Source organism: Haliaeetus leucocephalus, unplaced genomic scaffold, assembly GCF_000737465.1.
Source record: "Haliaeetus leucocephalus isolate CR32 unplaced genomic scaffold, Haliaeetus_leucocephalus-4.0 Scaffold1, whole genome shotgun sequence".
NCBI lineage: Eukaryota > Metazoa > Chordata > Aves > Accipitriformes > Accipitridae > Haliaeetus > Haliaeetus leucocephalus.
In genome coordinates this window covers 17678493-17688382 of record NW_010972437.1, presented here as the reverse complement: position 1 = coordinate 17688382, position 9890 = coordinate 17678493, and the positions used below count along the sequence as shown (strand labels likewise).

At 66.1% G+C, this 9890-nt stretch overlaps 2 protein-coding genes across 2 annotated transcripts in view; both read left to right on the top strand.

The window, feature by feature from the left end:
* The window catches only part of CATIP (ciliogenesis associated TTC17 interacting protein), a 3236-nt gene extending 939 nt beyond the window's left edge, over nucleotides 1–2297 (top strand). The window contains exons 2-9 of the mRNA XM_010569771.1: nucleotides 33–245; nucleotides 381–436; nucleotides 752–838; nucleotides 1014–1184; nucleotides 1368–1492; nucleotides 1588–1664; nucleotides 1765–1853; nucleotides 2079–2297. Coding sequence (XP_010568073.1) covers nucleotides 33–245; nucleotides 381–436; nucleotides 752–838; nucleotides 1014–1184; nucleotides 1368–1492; nucleotides 1588–1664; nucleotides 1765–1853; nucleotides 2079–2297 — 1037 coding nt within the window. The remainder of the gene's footprint in view (nucleotides 1–32; nucleotides 246–380; nucleotides 437–751; nucleotides 839–1013; nucleotides 1185–1367; nucleotides 1493–1587; nucleotides 1665–1764; nucleotides 1854–2078) is intronic.
* A 1004-nt stretch (nucleotides 2298–3301) lies between these two features.
* On the top strand, nucleotides 3302–9378 carry SLC11A1 (solute carrier family 11 (proton-coupled divalent metal ion transporter), member 1). Its single transcript, XM_010569761.1, has 15 exons — nucleotides 3302–3341; nucleotides 3941–4074; nucleotides 4814–4936; nucleotides 5268–5387; nucleotides 6188–6294; nucleotides 6386–6456; nucleotides 6567–6634; nucleotides 6768–6923; nucleotides 7062–7220; nucleotides 7390–7479; nucleotides 7656–7775; nucleotides 8258–8407; nucleotides 8488–8561; nucleotides 9026–9179; nucleotides 9268–9378. The coding sequence occupies exons 1-15, from the start codon at nucleotides 3302–3304 to the stop codon at nucleotides 9376–9378; spliced, it is 1677 nt and encodes a 558-aa protein (XP_010568063.1).
* The last annotated feature ends 512 nt before the right edge of the window (nucleotides 9379–9890 follow it).

The following is a 9890-nucleotide window of genomic DNA, read 5'->3' as shown; positions in this document are numbered from 1 at the left end:
CCTGGGCGGGGGTGACGGTCCCCCCCGGGCAGGGCCGGAGGAGCTGGAGCGCTGCCTGTTCGCCGAGACGCTGGAGGTGGTGGCCGCAGGCGACCAGCCACGGGACCGGGCCGGGGGCCAGCGGTGGGTGGCAGCCCGGTGGGCACCCTACGAGCGGGCGGGAGAGCCGGTGCGGAGCTGCCTCCTGGTGCAAGCCGGCACCCGCAGCAGGCAGGACGGCGTGCCCGGCTCCAGCACCCTCATAGGTGAGCCGGGGGCTGCTTGGGGTGTCCCCCCCACCTCCTTCCCCAGGACTGGAGCATCCCTGTCCCACCGGCCCCCAGGGCTGGGATGGGGGGCAGTGCCGGCGGGGTGGGCTAAGCGTGGCTCTGCTCTGCCAGCCTATGTGACCCCGCAGCTGGAGACCCTGGAGCAGGAGGAGCAGGAGCGCCTGGAGGTGACCGGTGTGGCGGTGGCGTGTCCCCTTCCCCGTGTCCTGCCCCTCTGCCGTGGCATGTGCCCTGCAGCGATGCCCTCTTGCGGGCTGCCCCCCATGCAAGGTCGCTGTGGGCAGCCTGGTGTCCCCTCCCCGGCTCAGACACCAGCTCTGTCCCACCAGCCTGGTCCCCATCCCCTACTCTGGGTGGCAGCTGGAGTGGGGAGTTTCCCACAATGCATCTGGCTTGGTACCCTGATTGAAGGGTGAGCTGGGGTGTGCCACCTCAGAGAGGGAGTGCCCTGGCTCTGCCCCCCCACCCTGTGCCCCCCACAGCTCAGAGCACACACAGTGGAGAGGAGGACCCATATGGTGAGCCACCAGCATGGGATGACTGTCACAAAGACCCTCCGAGAGGGAGAGGTGAGGCTGTGGGGGGGTGTCTCTCCCCTCTGCCCCCCAGATGGGGCACATCCTGGGGAGGGGGGAGGCACAGCTGGCCTGTCCCACTCAGGGGTGCCCCCAGGCTCCAGAGGGTGCTGTCTCTTGGGACGATGGGGCTGGGGCTGTTCCACGAGGTGGCCTTGTCTCTCTGCAGGCAGAGCCACAGTGCTGGAGCTTCTCCTACGGCCGGGACAAGATACGGGGGCTGCTGCCGGAGGGTGCCAGCCTCCTGCTGCTGCGGGTGCTGGCATGCCAGCAGGCAGTGCCCTCCGGCCTCATCTTCCCGGCCATCGACACTGAGGGCCACCTCTGCACCTCCAGCTACGTGAGCCACCGGCCGGGGGGGGACCTGTGGGATGGGGGGTCTGGGTCAGGTTGGGGGTGCCAGGGTGGGTTATGAGAGGTGCCAGTGAGCAGTGTGGTTGACAGCATGGGGGGGCATGGAGATGGCACCTGGGGGCAGGGGGCACTCCAGGACAGGGGTGACCCCTGGCCATGCCCCCCGCAGCGTGCCCTGGGCATCCAGCGGCAGGCAGTGGGCTCAGTGGAGGCAGAGGTGTTTGTGATCGAGCGAGCTGTGCATGCCAGCACAGGCATCTCCACCGTGTGGCACAGCAGCTTCCTCCCCAGCGGGTACGGTGGGGGTCTGGCCAGGGGCATCCGCAGCCCTGCCAGCCTGGCAGGGACCCAGGAGGGGGATGATCGGCTCTTCCTCCCCACCCCCGCAGGCGTTTGGCCCGTCTGGTGCAGGTCGGCTGCCCGATGCTGGTGCTTCTGCAGGATGAGTCCGTCCTCGGCAAGACAGGTACTGAGGGGGGGAGGCTTGTGCCCCCCAGCACAAGCAGCCCCTGCCTGCTGTCTGGCAGCCGAGTGGGGAACACCCTGCTCTGTCTTTCTGCTGCCAGGTGCGGTCGAGCCCCCACCCCCCTTCCCCAAACAGCCCCTGGACTGGGAGGAGGACATCCAGCTCTGCTCCTGGTTCCTGGACAGGAAGGTGTGACGGTGGGACAAGGGGATATGGGGACATGGGGCTGTGCCACTCCCAGCAGGGTCTCCCCTGGGATGACCAGGGGGCACAGTGGGGGGGCAGGCTGGCCAGCATCCTCCCCCCCCACCTCCTCAAGTGTGGGAAAGGGCCCAGGCATCCTGCCCCCCCACCCTGGCACAGTGACCGGGGGGGACATTGGTGCCCATGCCCACCCTGCCCACCCCACCGCAGGAGGAGCTGCAAGCGTCCCACGCCACCTACATCCAGCAGCACCCCGAGCTCCGGGTGCTGCTGGCTGACTTCCTCCAGGCCCTGCTCCTCCAGCAGCCCTGTGACCCCGTCTCCTTCGCTGCCCAATTCTTTGCCCGCCAGCAGCCCCCCACGACCCCCTTTGCCTCCACCGTGGCTGCCAGCCCCCCGCCTTGCCACCCTCCGGCTAATGGGGAATAAAGCTGCTGGCACTGCCTGTCCAGGCTCATTTGCTTTGTGGAAACTGAGGCAAGGGGAGGGTAAGGGGTGCTAAGTTGCATGTTAACCCCCACTCCGTGTGAGTCTGGGCAGGACCCCCTGTCCCCCTCCCAGCTGTTCTAGCCCTCACTTGGGGTGGGGGGTGCCTGGGGCATACCCTGGGGCAGGGCCAAGCTCGCATCCCTGTGCCAGGCCACCCCACATCTCCCCAGGGGCAGAGCCCCGATGCCCACCTCTCTGTGGGGCACAGCCCAGCCGGCAGAGGGGGGCCCCGGAGAGGCAGCCGGTACTACCCAGCCACCCATGGGTGCACCTGGGGTGCACCCCCTCTTACCTCTGCAGCCACAAGAGTCCCCCACTTTTGCGGGTGCAGCCTGACCTGCGACAACACTGAGCACCCCATCTTTGGGGGGGGGTGTCCCCCGACCTGGGGGTGGCATGAGCACCCTGCGCCGCAGAGCCTGCCTGGCTGGGTGCTTTCCCCCAGCAGCTGAGGGTGCATTCTGACGTGCTCACACACTTGTGCAACACACGCCTGCTTCCTCCTTGCTCCCGCTCCTCTGGCCTTTCCCCTACTCCCGCCGAGCCAGCCCTCCCTCCCCACCCTGCAGGACACTGTCCCCTGTCCTCCCAACCACCAAAGGAGCCGGACCCCTGGCATGTGATGGACGGTCACACGCAGGCACGCTCCCACACCCCTGGGCACGCTGGTGTGGGTGCCGCCTGTCGTATGCATGGCAAGGGGGAGGGAGGTGCTGGGTGCCCCCCTCCTGGCACAGGGTGGGGGAACTGAGACAGTGCACATTCATAGCACCCAACCCCCACCCCTTTCCTAGCCCAGGTCAGTGGGTGGGGAAGGAGGACTTCCTTCTTCCTTCTCCTCCTCTCCTCCTCGGGATGGGGGCGGGGGGGCAACTGGAGGGGGTCCTTTAAAAGCTGGGTGGCAAGCATTGCATCCAGTGTCGCAATCACGGCTCCCCGGCACCATGTCCAGATCAGGCCCAGCCATGGCATCACTGGAGCCAGGTGAGCCGCAAGACACTTGGGTCCCCCCACGCCTCCTTTCCTCCCCCAGACCCTCTTTCCTCTGCCTTGGGACCCCTGGCTCTGCTCCCCCACCACGGTGGGCACCATTGCCTCCCCAGTCTGTCCTGGCTTCCCCACCTGCCCTGTCCTCTGTTCCCCCAAGCCCATCCAGGCTTCACCTACGTTCCCAGGATGTGGGTGGGCTGGAGGAGTGATTGGGACCAGTACCAGCCTCTTGTCCCCGCTCCATGCCTACCCAGCAGCAGGACCCAGAGCAGGGTCCCCTCCTGTCCCTCCTGCCCAGAAATGCACTTCATTCTTGGACTGGTGAAGAGTGGGGTGGGACCGGGGGGGTTTAGGGACACCTGAACTGGAAGTGGCATCTGACTCCTTTGCATAGCCACTGACAGCCCCAATATAGCCACCCCCACAGCCCCTCTGGAGAAATGGGGCTCATCCTTCTTTGGGCTGAGCCAGGGCTCATCGGGCAGGGGCAGGTGGGACTGAGTAGAGCCAGTACTAGGGCTGCCAGCCCACCAGTGTCTTCATCCCCCGGCAGGCTGCCACCTCCCCTCCTCCTCTTCCTTGCCCCCCCCCAGGCCTCACCGGGTCCCTGAACCAGGGCCAAGCCCAGACTTATGGCACCGTTGGGAGCCCTGTGCCCCTGCAGCACCCTGGCACCCGGGATCAGACCTACCTGGATGAACTCATCAGCATCCCCAAGGGCGGCGGGGTAGGTGCTGCCAGGCTGGCACCTCCATCTGAGGGTGGGCAGAGATGGGGTGGGGGGCTGGTACCGCAGGGAGCTTGAGGTGGGGAGGCGAAGGGCCACTGCAGGGGGAGAGATGTGCCTGGGACATGCCCTGAGGACCTCAGCATCCCCAAAGCCGGCTCAGGCAAATCACAGCCACAGGGTGAGCGTTTCCATGCTTAAAGGTTTCCAGATGGGGAAACTGAAGCATGGGGCGAGGTGCTACCCAGCTGCAGGGATCACCCTGCTGCTCACACATCTCCCAGGCTCCCCGTCCTGGGCCACCCATGCCCAGCCCAGTGGGGCTCCCGCAGGCTGCCTGCACCCTGCCAGCACCCCCATCCCCGGCTGGTCCCGGGGGGTGGAAGGGAGAAGGGGAAAGGAATGGGGGTTCCCCTGCCAGGAGTGGTGGTGAAAGCAGGACTCGGTAGCGGGATCCCATGGGGTGCAATTAACAGTGCCTGAGACCCCCCTAGAGATTACTGTCCAACCTGTCCCCGGGTGGGATGGGGGGTCTCGCTGCCCCCTTGCACTGCTGCTAACAGAGAGGGGCTGGGGGGCAGCCGTTCTTCCCCAAAGCAAGTGGAAGAAATGTCTTTTGTGTGCGAAATGCACCTGGCACAGGGCTTCCTAGCACTGGGCTAAAGGGCATTGGGAGTGCAACTGGGAGACACTGGTTTTGAATGAGAGCTCCTCGCTCTGACCTGCTGCCTTGTCCCAGCCCGGTTTCAGCTTTAGGAAACTCTGGGCTTTCACTGGTCCCGGCTTCCTCATGAGCATCGCCTACCTGGACCCGGGCAACGTGGAGTCGGACCTGCAGTGCGGGGCAGTGGCGGGGTTCAAGGTGAGCCCTGGGCCCCCCCGGCCCCCGGGTCAGGAAGCAGCCGGAGGTTTCGTAACCTCTCCTGCACCAACGGCCACCCAGCCCCATGGGGAACCGGCTTCCCCAGCCCGGGGAGCGGGAAGGGCACGGAGGGGCCCTTGGCACTGGGGGAAGGCACCCAGGGGTGCAAAAGGGCCTCCCCTCTGCCTGGGCTGGGGACCACCTCCAGCTTCTCTGGGCTTCTCTTTCCCGTGTCCCTGGGCTAGTTGATAACCTTGCTGGGAGCCCCGGGGAGTCGCATCCTGCCTGGTGCCCAGCCCCTGCTACTTCCCTCCCTTCTGCCCCCCCCCAGCTGCTGTGGGTGCTGCTGTGGGCCACCGTCCTGGGGCTGCTGTGCCAGCGCCTGGCCATCCGGCTGGGTGTGGTGACGGGGAAGGACCTGGGTGAGATTTGCTACCTCTACTACCCCAAGGTGAGCAGCCACAGGGACACCCCCCGGGAGTCACAGCCTGGGGGACCCCACACTTGGGCTGGTGACAATCCTGGTAGGGACTGGGGGGGCTGGAGAGGAGCAGGAAGATGCTGCAAGAGCCCCACCTCTCCCAGGGGCTCCCCAAAGCCCCCCCAGCCCTGGTGCCCCCCATCTAGTGCCCACAGACCCCTGCAGTATGGGCGCCCGGCACGAGGCGGGGGGGGAAGCAGTTGCCTCGGTGTCCTGGTCCAATCTGGGGACACGTAAGCGCGTCCCCCCGGGGGGGTGAGCCCAGGTGTCGGGGCAGCGACGCGCAGCTGAGACGCAGGGCGAGCCTGGGCACGTTGGTGCAGGGAGTTGGGGGGGCTTGGGGGAGTCACATGGCAAAGGAGGTGGGGGGGCTAGGGGTCCCGTCTAGTCGGCAGGATCTTGATGGAGGGGAAAGAGTGATGAGGTGTGTTGGCTGAATGACAGGTCCCCAAAAGGAGAACTGGATACATCCCTCTGCCCCTGCACCCCACCAGGACCATCATACCCAGGCAGCTGGGTCCTGTCCTCAGCTCCCACTGGGGCAGGGATGGGGAGGTGGGGGTAGGCTGGGATTTAGGATCCATCTTGCACCCTGAGATTGTGTCGTGGGAGAGGCTGGGAGGGGTGTCCTGGCATCCCCATGTTGCTCTGGGTGGCCTGCCACAGCTTGGGGACAGGGACAGGGGTCTCCACCCTGGAGGTTGTGCCAGCTCACCTGGGACCAAGACCCCTGTGGGCTCAGACACGTCACGGTGCCCCGGCCCCTCCAGGTGCCCCGCGTGCTGCTCTGGCTCATGATCGAGATTGCCATCATCGGCTCTGACATGCAGGAGGTGATCGGGACAGCCATCGCCTTCAGCCTGCTCTCAGCCGGCCGGTGAGCCGCCCCACGGGTACCCCTAAGCCTCCCCCATGGCCCCTCTCCGCCGAGGAGCACATGTCCAATGCCCCCCCTTGTCGTCCCACAGCATCCCCCTCTGGGGTGGGGTCCTCATCACCATCGTGGACACCCTCTTCTTCCTCTTCCTTGACAAGTACGGTGAGTGCCAGCGTGAGGGGACGGGGGGGGACACTCACCCAGGCAGCCCTGATGCCGATGTGGCACTGGTGTCCCCTGCTCTGTCCCACCCCATCTCTCGACCCCTCTAGGGCTCCGCAAACTGGAGGCTTTCTTCGGCCTTCTCATCACCATCATGGCCTTGACCTTCGGCTATGAGGTGAAGGGGGGAGCTGGGGACACCACTTTCCCTGCAGGTTGCTGGCAGGGGACCCCCACGGGGCGTCCCCACTGTCACTGGGCTGCAGCAGGGTGGGGGCCAGCTCACAGTGCCCCTTCCCACCGGTCCCCAGTACGTGGTGGTGAGGCCGGGGCAGGTGGAGGTGCTGAAGGGCATTTTCCTGCCCTACTGCCCGGGCTGCGGGCGAGAGGAGCTGCTCCAGGCCGTGGGCATCGTTGGCGCCATTATTATGCCCCATAACATCTTCCTCCACTCCTCCTTGGTCAAGGTGAGACCAGGGCACTGCCATGGGTACTGCTACCCCAGGGTGTCTCAGGGGACACTTTGGTGGGGACCAGATGGTCCTGGCTGTGGGACAGAGGTGCTCACCTGACCCTGTGGCACCCATGTCACCCGCCGTGCCCAGACACGGGAGATCGACCGGTCCAAGAAGGAGGCGGTGCGGGAGGCCAACATGTATTTCCTGACCGAGTCCTGCGTGGCCCTCTTTGTCTCCTTCCTCATCAACCTCTTCGTCATGGCTGTCTTCGGCGAGGCTTTCTACCGCCAGCGAAACGAAGATGTAGTGAGTGTCGCCTCACGCCCATGGGGAGGGAGGTCACATCTATGCCCAGCTGTGGAGACGGGCAGGGGGAGCATCCCTTGGAGAGTGGGTGTCCCATGAGGGGGGTGTCCCCCCGTGTCTGGGGGGGCTACTGGGTGGCCATCACCCTCGTGCCCGCCATGCCTTGCAGCACAACAAGTGTGTCAACAGCAGCATCAGCCAGTATGCCAGCATCTTCCCCAACAACAACGAGACGGTCTCTGTGGATATCTACCAGGGGGTGAGTGGCCCCGGGTTGTGCCCAGCAGGCATCCGTACCCATTTGGGGGACATAGGGTGCCCCGCCATTGACCCCTGAGGCTGGGGGCTGCCGTGACCCTGCTGGAAGGCTGGGAGCTGATGGGGTGCCCAGGTTGAGGGATGCTTTGTGGTGCCCATGGAAGTGTCCCTGCACAGGGTGTTATCCTGGGATGCTATTTCGGGGCGGTGGCACTGTACATCTGGGCCATTGGGATCCTCGCAGCAGGACAGAGCTCCACGATGACCGGGACCTACGCAGGGCAGTTTGTCATGGAGGTGAGGGACAGGGATGCTGGCCCTCATCCCCACGGGGAACAGCTGGGAAGGGGGAGAATCATGGGTGGGCCCTGGATGGGGGGTCCTATGGGCAGCAGCCCCCCCTCTGGGGTATTTGGCAGAGTTAATTGCCCCCCATTCCTGCAGGGAGCTGGGCATGGGGCATTGCCCACCCAGTGGGTGGCAGCTTCCTGATGGCACCCATTGCCACTGCATGGCCACCCCCGCCCCCTGTGACACCCTCTCCCAGAGGCACCTTGTGGGTGTCCCACACAGTGTTCTCCTAATGAGATCATTTGCTTAATGAGCTGGAGCTGACATCTAGCGGAGCCCAGCAGCCCTGCAAGGGCCCGCTCAGCACCTTGGCACAGGAGAGGGAGGGCAATGCCCTCCCTGTGTTCCTCTGAGCCAGGGTTTGGGGGGAGCCACCCTGGCACGATGCCCCAGGCATGGCGAGGGCACAGGTTTTGCCGTGTCCCCAGGGCTTCCTGCAGCTCCGCTGGTCCCGCTTCGCCCGGGTGGTCTTCACCCGCTCCTTCGCCATCCTGCCCACCGTCTTTGTGGCCGCCTTCAAGGATGTCAGCCACCTCACGGGCATGAATGACCTGCTCAACGTCCTGCAGAGCATCTTGGTAAGGGGGGGGGGGCTTCACCTGCCCCCCCAACACCCCGGCCTGGCAGCCATGCCCCCCTCATCCTCCTCTCCTTCCAGCTGCCCTTTGCCGTCCTGCCCGTCCTCACCTTCACCAGCCTGCGCCCGCTCATGCAGGACTTCACCAACGGCCTGTGAGTGCCAGGGCAGGGGCAGGCACGGGGCGGGGGGGCAGAGTGGGGCACACCGGCTGCAGGCACCCTCCCTTTGGCCCATCCTGCCTCTCCAAACCATGCTGTGGGGGCAGTTGGTGTATGGGCATCGGGGGGGGCATGTCCATTCCCACCTGCCCTGGGCAGCCAGAGCGGGACAGACCCCATCACTGCCCTCTCCATCCTCATCCCAATGCCACATCTGGTACCCTCGGGCATCCCTGGGTCCTCAGCACCCTCCTGGCACTGCCAGCCCTGCATTTGGACAGTGGCCAAAGCCCATGCCCAGAGCCCCATCGTGGGGATCTAGGATGGCCATGGGGTGCAGAGATGTCCCAGTTGGGGTCTTGCTCGCCTACAAACCCAGATCCCCCAGACCGCTGTGCCCAGCGGCACACGGGGTGGGGAGTCTGCCCTGCCGCTGATGCCCGCTCCCGTGCCCGCAGCCTGGGGAAGGTGCTGATGATCCTCATCACGGGGCTGGTCTGCGCCATCAATATCTACTTCGTGGTGGACTTTCTGCCCACGCTGCGGGGCCTGGGGTACCACATACCCCTGGGCCTGCTGCTGGCTGCCTACGTGGCCTTCGTCGCCTACCTGGTAGGGCTGGCACCGTGCGAAGGGGTAGCCGGGTGGGGGGTGGCATCCCCCGTGGGTGCCCATCGACCTGCCCTCTTTGCCCCCACAGATCTGGACCTGCAGCATCGCGCATGGAGCCCGATTCCTGGCCCGGGGCCACCACGGCCGGTTCAGCTTCGGCGTCTCCCTCGACCAGCCGGGGCTGGCAGGGACCCGGTAACAGACCCCCGGTCCCCCCTCCCTGCCCAGCACGGCCCCCCGCACTGGGCACTGATTCAGTGCCACGCTGAGCCTGGGGATGATGTTCTGGCCAGAGATGCACCCAGCAAGGAAGGGGTTAACAGCGGGCAGACCACCCCCCAAGTTTTTAGCGCCCCCCCGCCCCCAATTCAGGGGTGCTGGTTCAGGCTGGATGCTGGGGGGGAGGGAAGGAAGCAGCGGGAGGTGCCCCCAGCCCTTGGCACAGAGGCTTCAGCGAATGAGCCGCCCCGAAGATCTTCCCTCCTCATTAGTGCCAGGAACCGCCGGCCCCCGGGACCGCTAATTACCGCCCGGGACCGCTAATCACCTCCCGGGACCGCTAACCATCCCTCGCCGCCCGGGCACGGCGGGGCCAGCCCCAGGGGAGCCGGGACAGCCAGCCCCACTGCCCGGGACCGGCCCCAGCCCCCGGACTGGACCGGCTGGGGCCCCCGGGGGGCTCCTCAATTTTGGGGGGGGGGGGGGGGGGGG

Excerpts from the sequence above, each read along its gene's own strand:
- SLC11A1 (XM_010569761.1), top strand. The coding sequence starts at position 3,302 with ATGTCCAGATCAGGCCCAGCCATGGCATCACTGGAGCCAG. Across the intron at positions 3,342-3,940 it reads CATGGCATCACTGGAGCCAG|GCCTCACCGGGTCCCTGAAC; the intron begins GTGAGCCGCAAG and ends GCCCCCCCCCAG. Across the intron at positions 8,562-9,025 it reads CAGGACTTCACCAACGGCCT|CCTGGGGAAGGTGCTGATGA; the intron begins GTGAGTGCCAGG and ends CCGTGCCCGCAG.